Here is a 17,964-nt window from a genome sequence, read left to right on the forward strand (position 1 = left end):
TCCAACGCTTGCTCTCCCTCGCCCTGTCTAACTCTCTCCATCTCTCCTCCACTCTCTCCTTTACGCACAGTATTGTCAACAAAGCAGAGGAAGAAGGGACGTGGGGGGAACTGGGGAGTAAAGGTCCACGACGAAGAGAACCTCAAGCGCTCCTGCATGGTCCCATCTAGACTTTAGGTGAGTTTTGATTCTTTCAGCTCCTTTAATTGTGCCTGTGAGAGATGACAAAGTAAAGAACGAGGGTTGATGCACAGTGAAACGGTGGCTTCTGAAGTTGCTCAGAAGTTACAAGCAGGTTCGCTAATGAACGACGCTGACCTTTGACATTGCTACTGAAACTCACAAGATTTGGTTCAGTTGACGGGAAGTTTCATGCCTCGAACACCAGGGAAAAGATAAGAGAAGAATCGATTCATTCGTTTATTTGGTCGAATGTAAATGTTTTTGGTGTGTTTTATGGCTCACTCGCAAGGGATTCATCAAAGTGTGTGTGAGTGTGTGTGTGTGCTTGGTGAGAAATAAATGTCACATCGCAATATGGACGTGTGTGAGCATGACACTGGGGCTTTTCAGCAAAGACAGAGCTAAAAGCAAGTAGCATAATAAATGCCAGGGCTCTCAGAGTGGGTTCTAATGTACCTTGCATCCCTGCGGTATACCAGCGTACCAATGTATAACACACACACGGTACGACAGCGAGCATGTAACTAACTCCAGTTCTGTCTGTCATCGTGAGGCTAATTCACCACAATGCCGACCATGTGTGAACTCATGCGATATCAAACCCCTCCTTCTTCTCCTCCGTACTCCTTCTCCATCTTCTCCCCCCGTCCAGGAGGCAAGAACGGACAACCATATTCTGGAGAGCGAAGTCAAAAGTGGTGCTAAAGAGGAACTCACACCCAGCGAGCCAGAGGCCTTGACTTTTCTTCATGTTGGTTGGGATACTTGTAGTATGTATGAGAAGTTAACCATGCTGAACCTGCAGAGTGGTTCAAACTGGAGCGGGCCCAACAACTGGTACCATGACCCCACTGGTGTGCAAACGCAGCACAGCACAGGTGAGAGCACTTACAATCTATTGTTGTTCTCCACTTGTTGCATTATCTTTTTTTCCCCCTTAACTCGCCTTTCTTTGCCACCTGCATCCCTGCCAGTGTCTGAGGGCTGCATGCTGGACACAGAGGGCAGCATGGGGGGAGATTCGGGCGGCGGGGCAGCAGGAAGAGGGGGAGGAATCCCTGTGGACAGAGACGATGGCGAGGAGTCTCAGCTGAGGCTGCAGCTCAAGAGGAAGCTGCAGAGGAACAGGACGAGCTTCACTCAGGAGCAGATCGAGGCTCTGGAGAAAGGTCAGGCCACACAGCTTCGCACGCACAACTTCTGCTTTCAGCCAATCGCAAGCCTCCATGGCCATGAGCCTGAACTGCATGAGACACAGCTTGTTTTATGCTGACATTTTATATATATATATATATATATACATATATATATATATATATATATACATATATATATATATATATATATATATATATATATATATAGCGCCCCCCCCAAAACCTAACCATCTAAACCAAATGGCCGAACCTTTAAAAACCCAATTATAATAACCTTGCTGTTTTGTAGTTTTAACCCTCAAATTGAGGCTTAACAAAGTGAGGACCGGCCCAAATGTCCTCACTTTGTTGATTAAAATCTCATGCAGGTTCTCACAAAGATAGAGGCACGAGAACACACACACACACGCGTACAAATAAATGAGCATTTGAAGGTGCCACAGTGCCCAAAAACATTGAGCTAGAAAGCACCTCTGGCAGCAGACCCAAATGTGTTTGCTGATGCATGTGTACTAAAGTTGTATTATGCAGCAAAGCTCTGGCCCTGGTAGTTAGACATGCAGTGAGAAGGATCAGAGAGGATCCCTTGGCCCTGAGCTAAATCAGGCTGCGTTGTCCACTGTGCAGCCGAGTGGAAGTGTATCTCTGTGGTCACTCCGTGCAAATGACATTAATGAGGTACACTGACCTCAGTGCATGGCCAAGACACAATAACAATCAAGTGTTGACACGGACGCCAATTATAACCCAGCCAATTATGAAGATTTGTCAAGCAGACTTAATTTCTGGGGGCTTTGCTGTTATTGGTGCGCAGTATGGCGGAGTGAAGCATGTGTTAGCGTGCTGGTGAGCCATTAATACTGCATGTATCCAACTACACTCTTGCAACTACCACAGTCAACAGTCAACCCATCCTCAGCTGTTGTACTTTGGATCATCAATGTTTCACGCCAAAACATGTCTGTCCATTCAGGGGCTCAGAGAAAACAGAATCAAAGAAACATGTGTGACTTTTGGTCAGTTGGGCTGGATTCATCGTTCATGAAAAATGGGCCTCAAAATCTGGATGAGGCCTCAAATGACCCGCACAAAGCAGCTTTCATTCAGAACATTCATTTCCAAGATTTTTTATTTTATTTTAGCAGTCCCTTGCATTGACAAAATTAGAATGGATATTTAATAAAAGTGCACACCATACTAGTGACTCCTAACTAAAGCGGCCCATCACCACAGACACACAAACATGGCAGTTCTGCCTCAGCACTAGCATGAACACACACAAACAAAAGGCTGGCGACAGCTGCTGGTGCCCAGTCAGACGTGTCCGATACCAGTGAAAGACTTTCATTTAAAAGGTATTTGTTTCTTTCAGATCCACTTAAACTATGACAATGAAGAAAATAAGTTGGAAAAATAAATAAACAGCATGAGATAAAAGTGTAGGGGTGTGATACAGGAGGCCATTAAGCTATCAGAAGGGAGTGTGGAGGACGTGCAAGGTAAAACAGGCTCACTTGTGTCAACAAGGCTGAAAAATAAATAAATAATAAATGTATACTACATAAAAACATGTAGCTGTAATTTAATTGAAATATATTTGTTGTTATCCACTATTATTTGTATTTTTCTCATAGATTTTAGAAGAAAACGTGCAAAAGCAAAACACAAAATTCAAAATGTATTTTGTAAAAAAAGAAAAATGAAACAATCTGAAAGACTAAAAAACATTTCAAATAACATAACAAGCAGACCATTTCAGTGATTGCCCATGCTACGCTTGTTAAAGCTGATGATATATTTGTGTGACCATTTTAAAAAGCTGGGAATCACACTAGTAGTTTTATTTAATCTTACTGCTGGGTTAGAAGCATTTATTGTGAGTAGCAGTAGAAGAGGAATAAAATACAAAGCTGCAGATTTATATTACAAATATTTCTGAAGTGGTTATTAAAGGTTCATCTTTATGTTATCAGTGAAAATTGTTTGCCTGCAGGTTTCATTCACAAAAGAATGGAGGGGAAATGTAAAATAATAACAACAACAATAATAATAATAATAATCTGCAAAAAAATGTTATATATATATATTTAAATAGATAAATGGTATGGTGATTACGGATGGAAATGACTCCGACTAAAATGGAATTGAATGCGCTTGGCCATTTTTGCAAGATGCAGTAATTGAATTAAAGTCTGCTGTTGTGATTTGAGAATGTGTGCAGAGTGATCCCATGATCTGCTCTCCGGTCGTCCTGTCACCTCTGATTAAGTCTCCCATTGTGTGCTTGACATTATTTCATATCCTCCCCAGAGTTTGAAAGGACACACTATCCAGACGTGTTCGCTCGCGAGAGACTCGCCAACAAGATTGATTTGCCTGAGGCCAGGATACAGGTGTGCATATGACCATAACCTTATTATAAACGTTTACAAAAGATAAATCATGGTCATGATTTTTTCTTTTTTTTTTTCTCATCGACAGGTGTGGTTCTCAAACCGAAGAGCCAAATGGAGGCGCGAGGAGAAGCTGCGTAACCAGCGGCGCTCAGGTGGTGTAACTTCCTGTTCTCAGAGCCAAGCCCCTCTGACCACTTCCTTCAACACATCCGTCTACCATCAACAGCATGGCAGCAGTTCAGGTGCGCACAAGCTTCACTCAATGCTGCTCAACACCACGGCTTGTTGACTTGTTCCCGCTGCTGCGAAGTGATGCGCTGACAAATTATTCATGCACACGCTCTATGATTTATATATCTGGAGACAGAAATACATCAGCTGTTTATAATTACAAAGCTCCACCACTTTTTATCTGGAGAAAAAAAAAACATTATCGTCTTTCCATTAGGACACATCTATATTACAACATTCCCACTGCCAGCATGCAAAATTCACATTTGCTTGGTATGTGTGCATCTCTGTGTGTGTGCGTGACTGTGTCTCCAGGGTCCATGTTGAGTCAGGCTGAGTCGTCCCTGCCAAGCTACAGCTCCCTGTCAGTCTTCTCATCTGGAGTCCAGGTTGGATGTTCATCATTCATCCATCATCAGCACCTCTTGAAAGTAGCGAATTAGGTCAACAACTATTACTAGTTTACCACTTCAACAGTCACATTCACAAACACCACCATCAGCGTTTATTCCAAACTCACATCATTATATTAGTATTAATCACAATGAAGAAATAATAATAATAACTTCCAATTGGTGATTGTGATTATGGTCGAGGTAAATTATTGCATTTTCATTTTGAATTTTACTTGCACAAATATTTGTGTGTTTAGCTATTTTAACCTTAGGGCTTGTTTCATGACCGTTATTGGCTTTATTGTGGAAGAACCATTCTCTTGAATGCAAATTCAAAATTTAAAAAAAAAAAACTTTCAATTGAAATCAACACAAGATCATTTAGGATATTCAAAGCGTTTAGCGTTTTTGTCTCATATGAATAGCCAACGAGACAATATGGATATTCTTTAGTGCCTTTATTTGTAATTAGTAACTCTTCCCGTGAATCGAACAAAATTCTTCAAAACTTCACAAGAGGTCAATGATATGCTTCAATGCCGCTGTCGCTCTTTTAACAATCTCCCAACAATAGCGCCCCCAAGTGGTGAATCAACTACTATACCGTCACAGTAAAATCACGTTTCGACGTTGAATTCACATTTCGTATTTTTCAAATGAGTTTTATAGAGTATCGATTTGAATTTTTTAGTCAGTTAAGATCGCATAAATAATAGGCATCTCATTGTACGAATGTAAGAATACGTCATTATTCTATTTCAGACAAAGTGTGGTCCATTGCCTGTATTTCTATTTCAGCTAAAATGATTTTTTTTTTTTTTACAATGTTATTTTTATGTATTCTTTTGTTGTCGGAACAATCCTGTTTTTATTATTTTCTAAGACTCAATTTGGCTTTTCTGTTTTACTCTATTAATTTCTGTCATTTTATTTAAATATATTATGTGATTTCTTTGTCCTAAATATTTACTCATTACAATAATTACGGTATAAGTGTGTATTTAATTTGTTTACTCATTCAGTTTTTGATTATATCAAATAATAACTACATTGTATTTTAGTATTTTGGTGGTGCTCTATTTGGTTTGCATAAACATATTTATTAATTTAACCTTTGATTCAACATAAAATATTAAGATTTATAACATTTTATTGACAGTGTTTTGTCCTCGCTTGTCTTTTTTGTTTGTTTGTCTCTTTATTTTAATAGTAATAACACATAATTACCCAACACCGTTGGCCCACTGGACATTGAATTGCACACCTCTGTTCTAATGGTAACTTTAATTCTCTCCTCAGTCCATTCCTCCACAGTCGGCTTCCTCCTACTCGTGCATGTTGCCTCCGTCTCCCTCCGCTCCTCGAAGCTTCGACTCTGCCTACTCCTCCCCTCACCTGCAGACTCCGTCCTCAGCCAACTCTAACACTGGTAGGGAAATGTTCCATGGTGATTGATGTGACAGGTCTGTGTTTGAATTAAACATGTCGGTCCTAGTGAGGTCCCATTTTGGGGGAAACACCTCCTTGTGGTTCTGGGTTAGGGGGAGAGGCCAGGGAAAGCAGCAATGTCAATGAGTGGACCCCACAAAGATGGCGTGACAAACCAGTGTGTGTTTGTGTGTCACTGAGACAAACCCTCACCTCATCTTGTATTCTGCTCCAGGACTCATATCTCCGGGAGTATCGGTGCCGGTCCAGGTTCCAGGAACAGAACAGCAGAGCATGAGTCAGAACTTGGGTCAGTACTGGGCCAGACTACAGTGAGCACTCACTACCAACTAGCGTCGGATAAGATATGGAGTGAAAACAAATCAGGAGTGGGGAAAAGAAACCAGGGGTTTTGAGACGAAGCACAGAGCGAAGCCACAGAGAGGCCAGGTCCACTCCGACTATCTCTCTCTCAATGTTTACAAATTTAGCAGCTTTGGTTACACTTGACAGTACTCTGCTCGGACTGGTATTTGCTTAGTATGTGACTATTGCACTTTTCTTTTCAATTCAGGGTAACAAATAGTATCTGTGTTTTAGGATTAGAGCCCAGTAGAGTGAAGCCGTTGAGTTTGCTATTAAAGTTAAATGACCCACTAGTTTTGTAATATTAACATGTATTGAAATGTAAATATTTTGAGCAGGGTTCTGGGCTCAATCGCCAAATCTCAGCTGAAATGACTATGCTGCTTTTTAAAGTATCATTTTACTGAACAGAACACATTTAGATTGAGTGTATTTGCAGTTTCACTGAGGAGCAAATCTATTATCTGCACTAGAATAACTCACATCTCCTGGCAAATCTCTCAAACTTTATTGTTTTAAACACACACATGAATCCTCATTCTAAATATGAAGATTAGCTTTTATAGCCTATATGCAAGGATCCCTTTGTTGGTGGAATTATAGAAATGAATTTGGTGCAGTCCTGAAGAATCACGTTTTAGAAAAACAACAATAACAACAAAGTGTTTTTAGTTACAAAAAGTAACTCACTGAAGATAAAAAAATACAGCCATTCATAAGAAAACAGGCTCACAACCATACAGAAACACACATATACACAGAACAAGCAAGATCCTGTGATGCGTGGGAATTACATTGAAGTTGAAAATCATAGAAATTCTAACCCTAAATTTAAAACCTTCATACTTCTTCTTTCAATATTTCCCGTGAGGATGTTGCCACATCCACCCCCCACTTCCTATAATTCTCCCCAAGTAGCAAAATAAATCCCACCAAACTGCATCAAACTGATCACTATAAAAGTTATGAAAAGACACACTTTTCTGCTGGGTGGAAAAAAACAACAACAGTGTCTCAGTGTCTATTTTTATTTACGTCAAATGACAGGCGTCACCACGGGTCTATTTGCAGAAATGAAAGCCATGATTAATGTACCGCAGAAGACAAGTGCTTCCCCGCAGTTTCTTTTTACTCAGAAACATTGCAAGGTATCATATGTGTGAGTTCCGGTTGGTTCCATAACCGGGGGTGAAGCTCTATCACGCAAGGGGCCAAAATGTTTAAGACAATCCAAGTTGCTGGCTGAACAAACTGTGATATTCAACAGACAGCAGGTAGAACTAGAAAAGAGTCTCGACACACTATCCATAAAGCACAAACACACCTATGTGTTCCCATTTTTCAGGGCATTTAGAATCTCCACTCACGAGAAAAGAGTGGGTCCATCTATTCTTTTTTGGGGGGTCATGATATTGACGTGAATTGGATCTGGTGGCCTTTATTGACCCCTTGTGGGCCAAATAAAATGACTCAGTAGGGCCTGAGTTTGGCACCTGCGCTCCACCATGATAACCCTGACATACAGACCACGCAAAAGGTGGTCTAGTGGTACTAAGGAAATGCCAGCAGCCATCTGTATTGTGAAGTGGAACCATGTTGACATCGCTCTTGAGCAGCTCTGTGTGATAACAAATGTGTTCCTGTCAAGCTGCAAACTACTGTGAAGATTTCAGACAATCACTTGTACTAAAACGTGCAAATCCTTCCTATCCCGCCAGCAGCCGCACACTGAGACTCATACTGCGTATTTTTGTACAGCCATCCGTGTATGATGGAGATTACCGTGGATTATTGTCAGATGTGAACGGAGGAGGGAATGTAGTGACTAAACAGGAATCACTGTAACGCCAATAGGATTCTATTCAGGTTTTCTATTTTGTTCCAAGTGACGATATGGAACTGTAATCTAGCTACTGACAATCACTGAATACATTCATATGCCAAAAAAAGGGTCGACCTGCAAGCACAGACAATCGTTTTTGGTGGAAACTGTGAAATCATATCAACACTGTCCAAGTCAGCAGCATCCTCCTGAGCATGAGCCAGCTTCGACAGTCCGCCACTCGGATGGACGAGTCCAGCGGTGCGCCAAACAGCTCCACTCACTTTGCTCTGACTATTGTTTTTGTTGATGCATCTGAGTTTAATCTGATACGATGTCCTCTTATTTATTTGTCCCCTCACCTGTCCATTCCACTTTCTGTGTCGTTTTTGTTGTTGAGTGTCGTATTAGTACTGTATAGCGACCAAGAGTCAACCCTTTTGTGACGGCCTTGGATCCCTTTAAATGAAAATTAAAGTGTGTGCCATGAATACGGAGGCCGACTCTTTCTTTATACAATAGTATAGTATGTATACTATATTCATACTGAAGTAGAAAACCAGAACTCCTGGTGATTTTCTCCGCCAAGGAGTTTGTCTGTCTTTCTTTTTTATTACAGCTGGTGGTCTGGATCCAGGAAGGAAGGGAGGATTCATCTTATGGATATCTCACACAGACAGTTTATATATATATATATATATATATATATATATATATATATATATATATATATTGTTTAAATAAACAATTGATATAAGACTTTAGGTTATCTTCAAACGATACAAAGCTACAAATGTCACCTTGGAACAACTGCTCTGCTATCAGCTTGCTGTGTGTTCAGCATTCAGTTAAAAACCTTCCCCACTTCACATTGCTTGAAACTTCTATTGAAGATGATGGCGTGGTTCGGTTAAACTCCGCAGACTAACTACCAAGAAGAGCAAATAGATGGCAACAAACTGAACAGAAACTCACATGGCTCCTGGAAGGCTTTGAGTGATGTCATGTGCTGTCTGTGATGTCACTTAAAGAAACAGCTGAGAGCCAGGTCATGTAAGCGTTACGGGCTGGTAAGCAAACCTGTCGGGCAGGCATGAATCACAATTTTTCACATTCCACTTACATTTAAAAAAAATAACATGGGAATAATTCTAATGATGAAGATGATGTTTTGTTGAAAAGTAAAAGAGCACTGGCACTGAAACATGCATAAAGAAAAGCACTTCGATAGACTGCTGTGGTCCCTCGAGCCAAAAATGATATAGTTCAAATGTTTACATTTTACATTTCACATAAAACTCATATCTAAAATACTGTGAACCAATTTTAGCAATGAAAAGAAAAAGACAGGAGATGAAAGTCAGGACAAAATCACAAGCAAACACACCGACAAGGCTTTGTTATTAGCTCACATAAAAGGAAAAAATGTTAAGTAAAATGGTTGTATGAAATGCATTCAGTAGTCAGTGTTTAAACAGAGGGCAATCATATGGCTTTCATGTATTGCATCCATTGCACCCATTTGCGTTGGAAAAAGATCCTGCTTCTGGTGTATACCTCCTTGCAAAAGGGAATTAGCACAGGACACGACCAGAATATATGGAGGTGATGAGCGGGAGATTCGCCACATTGTCTCAACCGTCTTGAATTTAAAATGAATTTGCTACCTCAATGTAGGACGGAGACAATGGGGAAATGTCCAATTAGTATTAATCTGTAATTAGTATTGGAAGATCTTTTAAAGTGGCGACTATGTGTGTAACATAACCATCGGTGGAACATGTAAATGCAAGCTATAAAGGCAAGTTCCCCCCTGTACCCAATATTTACAATAGATGCTCAATGTTTGTCATTTTGTTGGCAGTTTGCTCTCACCACTGGAGACACAGAGAAAGTGCCCCGTCTGTTTTACAGGTTATTCTTTACACTTTTCAAAACAATGAAATGGATGAACACAATGGCTGAAGGAAAGGAAGCACAAGCATATCCTGTTGGTGATGAGGATATTACAAAAGCAGATCAAGCATCTTTACAGCAAATGACTGTCATATGAGGAGGCGTTAGCTCACCTCCACCGCTGTGTCGAAATAGACCAGTGTCGTTTCCTGTGATAGGTGGGCCACTTGTGACATTCTATTTTGAAGGTGATAAATGACAGGAATTATCTTTCTTTAAATACATTTGTCATGCTGCCACGGAACATAACCTTATCTCAGCTGCTGCCCTCCTACTGTATGTATATATATATATATATATATATATATATATATATATATATATATATATATATATATATATATATATATATATATGTATGCATATAATCATCTGCAAGTCTGATGTTCTCAACAAGTCATTGTGAGGGGAGCTGAGTCACAGTGCCTCTGAACCAGCTGCAGTGCATCAAGATCTTGAACTATGTCTTTGTGAGGACGTTTTCCTTGAATGCTTGAACTGTTATATTGAGATGTATGAATGGCTGGTGTCTCTTTTTTTTCAAGTAAGGAGATAAGGGGCACCAGGCTTTCCAAAAATTTGACATGAAAATTCTCGGTGATTCTCACACGCTGATGTTGGGCATTATTATTATTATTATTATTATTATTATTATTATTGATGGTGCAGTCCTTAGGTTCAAGCAGTCATGTCACAGAAAGTCTCAAAGAGAGGGGCAGTGCGGTTGCTGCTCCACAATGAGAGAACATGGCCAATGTGCGGCCCACGGGCCAAATGCGGCCCTTTGACTGTATTTATGTGACAGGGTAAAACTATAAAACTGACATTGTTGTTGTCGCTGACCTTTTTGCCTTGTGCATTGTATTTTTTATTCACTTTCATGCAACTGAAACATAATGTTTGATTATTTTCCTTAATGATACATTTTGTTTTCCGTTGGCTGGAGTATTTCTTGTCCCTCAAAATACATCAGTATTGAAAGTAGATTTTGAAATGTATGGGACACATCGAGAATCTTTAAATGGTATGTGGTTTAAATTAAATAAAACACAACAAACCGACATTTTATGCATTTTTAAAGTGATGTCATCACTTGACATTTAGTTTCAGTTTTCTCTAACCCTCCTTTCTTTGGGTTTGACGGCCCCTCTCAAAGGTCTCAATAGAAACTGATTTGCCCACCTCTGCTCTAAGCCATGTAACTGGCTACTGGTTCCCTCTTTTCTTCCAACCCAACATCCGCCTCTGACCAACCAACACTCAGTCCATCTTCGTACTGAATACTATCAAGATAAGTACTTCACCTTCATCATTGAAGCTCCATACCTTTCCGGTCACTGTTTTGGCTAATGCATTACGGCACTCACAGCAGAGGGAGCATCCGGGGCACCATCCAGAGGATATAACCGAGTGTTTCTGTTCCACATGCCATCAAAACAGAAATCATGCTCACATGATCCCGCCATGATCCTGCGTCACTATTGGTTTTTCCACCTCTGGATCATAAAACAAAGGATGTGAGGGAAAGCAGGCTGCCAATAGATGGTCAGCATCTTTGTGCTAATGGCATGACTCACTCACTGGACCCTGGAGAATGGACAGAAATTAAAGATGAGGGGGAGGTTGGGAGAAAGATAATACGACTGATGGTTCACAGAAACCAGTCACATGACACAGGACGCTAATGGAGGGTAGGAGGCTCTCCAGCTTAATGCTGCATTGTCAGTACGTCTCAGTGTTTTTCCCACAGCACCATCACAAATGACACATCTTGTTTTGTACACGCTTATACTTCTCACATTAAGAGTCTGTCTCCGCCGAACATTTTCCGGTGATATACCGTTCACAAGGTGACCATTAACTGACACGGCCCCCTCACTCTCATGTGGACGCACATGACCTAACACATTCAGTTTAACAAGGGAAAGAGCCAGAAGACCACATTTGACGTGTCACTGAGGGGCGCTGTGGTTGCAGCAAATGCAATCCCGCCCAAACCACTTCCTGTCAAGAATCTTATAGACGGAATGAAAATCATGAGCAGATAAATCTGATTTCCAGTCAATACATTTATAGTGTGCAAATAATGACCAATATGAGCATTCGTCAACCTTTATTTCTAGTCATCATTCAGGACGACTCAAAGTATTAGAGACCATATGAATTAGAGATTAGGTTAAAAATAAATAAATAAATGATGTTCACGTAACAGTATAAATTCCCTTCATATATCTGCAGTCAGCGCTGACGTGGTGTGAGAGGACACAGCCAACTTGGAAGGTAAAATAAATGATGTCTCATGACTATATGTCAGAAAATGTCTCATCTGGGAGCCTCAGAAAGGACTGACTTATGAGGAATCGTGGGAAAATATTATGCTAAATAAAAGCTACCAAAACAAGGGTAGAAGTTATGGTCAGATGATTTCCAAAAGTACTGTGATGTAGATTTAAAAAAAAAAAAAAAGATGAAAAATGTTGATATCCAAATATGAAAAACAGACCACCGTTGTGACATGAATGAACAAGAGGCATTTCTGTAAAAAGTTGATGACTCGGCACACAGACGCTCGTGCGCACTGATGACTACACAGCACGAGCTCCAAAAACGGCGAGACTGTTGAGGAGCACACGATGATGGGGTGGGAGGGGCTGATCGATGAGACCCAGCCTAGTCTCCGGAGAGCGCGCGGAGGCTGCGCTCACACACCACGGCGAGCGTTGATGCTGTGCTGAGCCCCACTTCCGTTTTAGTGTCGTTCTCTCCTCTCGTCAGTCAACATCCAGATTTGAACAGGGAGAGGTGGTGAAACATTTTTGATGGATTTGAGTCTTCTGCTGTGGATGATTTGGATCCTTGAAGCCAGTTCGTCATCAGTTCCTGACCAGTACAGCCGAGCTGTGGTGAGAATTATTATTATTATTATTATTATTATTATTATTATTTCAAATGAAATCATAAATATTGAAATATAATCTGTCAAATGATGGGTTTCAGGATTTATGCTTTATGTTTTCCAACAAATTAAATGTATTTTCCAGTTCTTGTTCATATTCTTCTTATTATTATTACTATTATTATTAATAATAATAATTAATTTATTATTATTATGATGCGTATCACAGTGGGAGCATCTCATGTATCTTTTTAAAAACCTCTTGAAGATAATTTCTCTGGTTCTGGGTTAAACATAACATCTTAAGTGGCCACAAAGCCGCACGCACGACAACCTTCATTACCTTTACCGTCTCTCTTTACCTATCTTTCAAGAACTTCACTAACTTTCCGTACTGTAATGTGCTCAAAGATAGACGCTGTGAAGAGAGAGAACAGGTGCACCGCCGATCTTTCAGCACATTACAGCGATAGGGACCGCTATAGGTGTGGTAGCGGTGACAGTAACCGATAACTGTAACTGACTTCAGTGTTAGGGTGTAGAGAAAGAAGGAAACCTTTGACACCACAGTTGACTACTGCTTTGACCGAGTAACGCCTATACTGATGGATTATTTGTTTCAATGCTTTACAAAGAATGCACTAAATTGAAGTGTGACTCAATCCTATATGGTTAGAGAAAGCGATGGTGTGTTCTTGAAGAAATACTTGATGCAACATTTGTTATTTTTCACACTAGCTGCAAGTGAACATCATATGTAAACATCTTCTGTTGTGACATCTCCAAGAAACTCATTGCCACATTTCCTCTTTCATCTGTTCTTCCCGTTCAGGATTGGCTAAGTAGGTATGGCTACCTCCCCCTCTCTGACCCCAGGACAAGCCAGCTGCGGACGAAGGAGGGCATCGAGAAGGCCATCCGTATCATGCAGAGATTTGGTGGAGTCCAGGAAACAGGCGTTCTCGGTAACTTCCTGGCCACACTTGGTTCCTTAATGCGTCTATTCTGATTTCAACATGCAGTGGATGTCACCACTTCTCTTGCAGACAGCGACACCCTTAGACTCATGTCCACGCCACGATGCTCTCTGCCTGACATAGTAGGCAGCGAGGACATGCTGAGGAGGAAAAGGAGAAGGAAACGATATGCCCTGTCCGGCCTCAAGTGGCACAAGACAGATCTCACATGGAGGTACGTTTCCCGTCATGACTCATGCTCTTTGTGTTTGTGTCAGCGCAAGCACCCACCCACATACTAACAGAGGTCTTCACATTAGTGTGTGATGTTCTTTAAATGAAAAATGTGTCAATCAAATTACATTTTATTCTGTAATTTGGATTTTTGTACCAATGTCTGCTCTTCCAGCGCGGATCATGAATCGTAAGATTCAAAAGCATGGACAAGCTGTTAATGTGTCAAAAAAAAAAGTCAAGCAAAATTATTCCCAGCAGGTTGAAGCTCAACATATCAACAGTATGTGATCAATAGCCAAACACAAACAAGTGCCATGATCCCTGCTGAGATTTCAGTCAAGTGTCTTAATATTCAGCGCTCAGCAGGTGGCACTCTCGGTGTGCAGTGTGAACATTACATTGGGAAATGGTTCTGTAAAGCTGTAGTCTAGCCACCACTCTGACTACAAGCCCCATAGTGGACTGCAACAGTTGAATCTTGAGGAGGAGAGTCAAAGGTGGAATTGAATTAGTGGGGTCATTAGCTGTGATACATTTTTGTGTTTTGGCGACCCCTGGCTTACGCTTCTGTTGTGTGCCATTGCAGCATCCACAACTACCCCTCACCATCCATCTCACCCAGTCTGCGACCCACGGATGTCCAGGGCCTTCTGACTCATGCGCTCAAAGCCTGGAGTGACGCCGCGCCGCTGAGTTTTCGTCTGGTGCAGCCTGACAGCGGAGTCTCTTCTGCAGGGGGCGACATCAGAGTGTCGTTTTCCAGTTTGCTCCACAATGATGGGTACCCTTTTGACGGCCAGGGGGGCACCCTGGCACATGCCTTCTTTCCAGGCCAGGACCATATGTCTGGTGATACTCACTTTGACGATCATGAGATCTGGAGCTACGGCGGTGAGGAGCCTCTGGAAATTACAGTTCCTCGGTCTTGAATGCTGACTAAACCATCTGACATGTGGCTGACAGGTGACAGCAGCAGCACTGACCTGTTCACGGTTGCAGTGCATGAGTTTGGACATGCTCTAGGCCTCTCCCACTCTTCCTCTGATCCATCTATTATGAGACCATATTACCAGGGTCCTGTGGGAGACATTTCCAGCTTCCAGCTGGCTCCAGATGACAAACTGGCTATTCAGCAGCTTTACGGTCAGTAAGAGCTTAGACGTAGTGTGTTTTGAATTTGACTGACTCAAATGAGCCACCCAGTTAAATCGGGGGCACCCTGCCACACACCGCGCGTAGCAGGTCCCAATGGACTATCAATAGATGCTGATCTAATTGTGTTTAGGTGAATTATGTAAAAGGTTGATCTGAAAACTGAATTTACAAACGTGCCACTTTATATTTTGTAGTCATGGCGAGAGGCCATCAAGCTAAAATAAAAAAAGGTACATAAAGGAAATATATTGAATTGGTGGGAAAGCTTAAAGTATAAATCCTGAAACCAATCCTTGACAGGCTACATTTATCATTTCGTTAGGAATAATAATAATAATAATGACATCCGACTTACGACCCGGATTGGTTCCGACCAACTGGGATTGTAAGTCAGATTGGACGTAAACCGATTGCCATTCAAAATGCCCGACACGAGGGTTATAGGTACTACTGTATATATATATATAAACTGGATATATGATGTCAATCTATTGCATTTTTAAGCAACTTATTCTGTTGAATACTATTATATACCAAGCTGTTTTCAGCTGTAACTGTCACTTGTAATAATAATAATAATAATAATAATAATAATAATAATAAAAGCTGTCAGATGTTTCTTTGTAATGTGTTTTTTATTTAAGCCAAGGGCTGCATATGTGGCCCCTGAGTTGCTGTGACAAATGACAATTCTGAAAGCAATATGTTTTACATAAATTTTTATGACCACAAAGGAATCAAGCAGCAGAAGCCCAATGGGGTTGATCCCGACCTGCCACGTTTGCCCACCCCTCGCCCGGCACAACCCACTCAACGGTAAGTAAAACATATGAAGTATTGAAATAGGCACAGTGTAACTGAAACAGTCCTGCCTTGTGGGGGCCTCAACCAACTCTCTACAAACTGAAAAAAAAAAGAGACTCTTTTCTGTCTCAGATCGGATCCCACACTTCCTCAGCGTTGTGAGGGGGGCTTTGATGCGGTGGCCAACATCAGGGGAGAAGTATTCTTTTTTAAAGGTGCTTCAAGATCTCATCTTTCATTCATGTGATATGTGTGTGTCCCAAACGGCCTCATCAGCTGTTCTGCTATTCTCCTCAGGCGCTCACTTCTGGAGGACCACGAGAGACGGGTCTCTGGTCTCTCTCAGGCCGGCGCTCATCAAGAACTTCTGGTACGGCCTTCCCGATGGAGTCAACAAGATTGATGCTGTTTATGAGAGGAAGAGTGACAGCAACATCATCTTCTTCATCGGTGACCATTTGGATTTTGATTTTTGGTTATTTCAATTTCCCGGTTTTGGTCAAGGTTTCACTCCGCATGTAACTACACAGATCAATGTTTAAATCCTGATATTTGGAGCAGACATGTTCTGCGTTTGAAGGACTGCTCGTGCTATGCTTATGTGCTGAGCGGGTGATACTTATATGTATTTGAAAGAACTGGCACCATCTGAACTGGTCCCAGGCGAGGAAGGAGATGACCTGAAGATTCAACCATGTCTTTATATTCACGCGTGTAATATGTGACGAAAAGCAGCACCCAAAAATGCCTGGACAGTATTTATAGTTTCTGACATTGAAATCTGATGACATGAAGTGCCATGATTTTCCCACCTGCAGGGTCTCAGTACTGGGTGTTTAAGGACACGGTGGCCAAGAGCAACTATCCCCGCCCACTCTCAGACTGGGGAATGAAGACAAAGAATGGCATGAACGTGAGGAAGGTGGACGCAGCCTTTATCTGGGCCCATAACGGGAAGACTTACCTGTTCAGCGACGGGGAGTTTTGGAGATTTGACGAGAGCCGTAAAAGTGAAGAGGTGACGCGGAAACCAGAGTCAGGTTACCCACGAGACAACAGCCTGTGGACAGGAGTTCCTACAAACATGGATGACATCATCAGCTGGGGAGAAGGTACAACAATGAGTTTATGATCCAGACTGTTCAAGATCATTCAGAATGCCTGACCCATTTGCCTTTTACAGGGGCCATTTTATTACAATATGGTTCTTATACTGGTTTATTATCATCAACTTTGATTCCAGTGTGACTGGAATCAAAGTTGTACTTCCGTCTAACTTTTCCAGTGATAGAAGTGAGGAGTCCAGTGGTTTATGAACATTGTCATATGACATATTATGTTAGAACACTTTTGAATGCCGGAATATATCAGCGATATAGGTTCCTTTCATTGACATTTTAAAAATAGAAATAACAATGTGCATTCCTGTGGCTTCCAGGAGATGCATACTTCTTCAAGGATAACCTGTACTGGGTGCTGAAGAGTGGAGGACTTTCTCAAGATATCGTCACTCCCAAATCCATCGCTGTCGATTGGCTCAAGTGCACCGCAGCAGCCGCCACGAAATCTCCAGCCGCACCCAGAGACCCCAACAAGTGCAGCTGCGACCTGAAGGCAGAGTCCTCTCAGGTCACTGGCAGTGGACTCCTGTTGGTAACTCTTCTGTTGTTAGTTGTTGCATGATGGTTGGCGATATTAGACTCATGGAAGGATGCACATGTTGGGCCCTCCCCTTGTGTCAGTCATCCATCCGCTTTCTGCCGTGTCATCATTTAAACTAGAATTTTATTTGTTCGTTAAAATTGATTTGTTGTTAACTTTCAGTATACAGAGACATTTCATAATGGTTTTCCTACATCTTGCCTTTGACAAAGCATATGAAAATGCTTAATTCTGGTTATATTTTTGTTCATACAAACAATTCCGCACACACTCCATGTTTATATGTATAAATGTTGAGGCAATAAATTAATTGACTTCAA

The 17,964-nt window shown here is 41.4% G+C and overlaps 2 protein-coding genes across 2 annotated transcripts; both read left to right on the forward strand.

Moving 5' to 3' along the window:
* Positions 1–8,467, forward strand: pax10 (paired box 10). The gene is made up of 8 exons (XM_053866615.1): positions 1–177; positions 836–1,061; positions 1,158–1,352; positions 3,651–3,733; positions 3,822–3,978; positions 4,283–4,356; positions 5,662–5,791; positions 6,026–8,467. Exons 2-8 carry the CDS (start codon positions 956–958, stop codon positions 6,124–6,126), a joined length of 846 nt encoding a protein of 281 aa, XP_053722590.1. The 5' UTR covers positions 1–177; positions 836–955; the 3' UTR covers positions 6,127–8,467.
* Positions 8,468–12,656: 4,189 nt separating this feature from the next.
* On the forward strand, positions 12,657–17,964 carry mmp25b (matrix metallopeptidase 25b). Its single transcript, XM_053866614.1, has 10 exons — positions 12,657–12,837; positions 13,663–13,795; positions 13,877–14,021; positions 14,610–14,914; positions 14,987–15,166; positions 15,913–15,994; positions 16,115–16,197; positions 16,280–16,432; positions 16,801–17,094; positions 17,421–17,964. Exons 1-10 carry the CDS (start codon positions 12,754–12,756, stop codon positions 17,663–17,665), a joined length of 1,704 nt encoding a protein of 567 aa, XP_053722589.1. The 5' UTR covers positions 12,657–12,753; the 3' UTR covers positions 17,666–17,964.

The sequence above is a fragment of the Synchiropus splendidus genome, chromosome 5, assembly GCF_027744825.2.
Source record: "Synchiropus splendidus isolate RoL2022-P1 chromosome 5, RoL_Sspl_1.0, whole genome shotgun sequence".
NCBI lineage: Eukaryota > Metazoa > Chordata > Actinopteri > Syngnathiformes > Callionymidae > Synchiropus > Synchiropus splendidus.

Coding starts and splice junctions, on each gene's coding strand:
- pax10 (XM_053866615.1), top strand. CDS start 956: ATGTATGAGAAGTTAACCATGCTGAACCTGCAGAGTGGTTCAAACTGG. Junction 1,353..3,650: donor GATCGAGGCTCTGGAGAAAG/GTCAGGCCACAC, acceptor TATCCTCCCCAG/AGTTTGAAAGGACACACTAT. Junction 3,734..3,821: donor TGCCTGAGGCCAGGATACAG/GTGTGCATATGA, acceptor TCTCATCGACAG/GTGTGGTTCTCAAACCGAAG.
- mmp25b (XM_053866614.1), top strand. CDS start 12,754: ATGGATTTGAGTCTTCTGCTGTGGATGATTTGGATCCTTGAAGCCAGT. Junction 14,022..14,609: donor AAGACAGATCTCACATGGAG/GTACGTTTCCCG, acceptor GTGCCATTGCAG/CATCCACAACTACCCCTCAC. Junction 14,915..14,986: donor TGAGATCTGGAGCTACGGCG/GTGAGGAGCCTC, acceptor TGTGGCTGACAG/GTGACAGCAGCAGCACTGAC.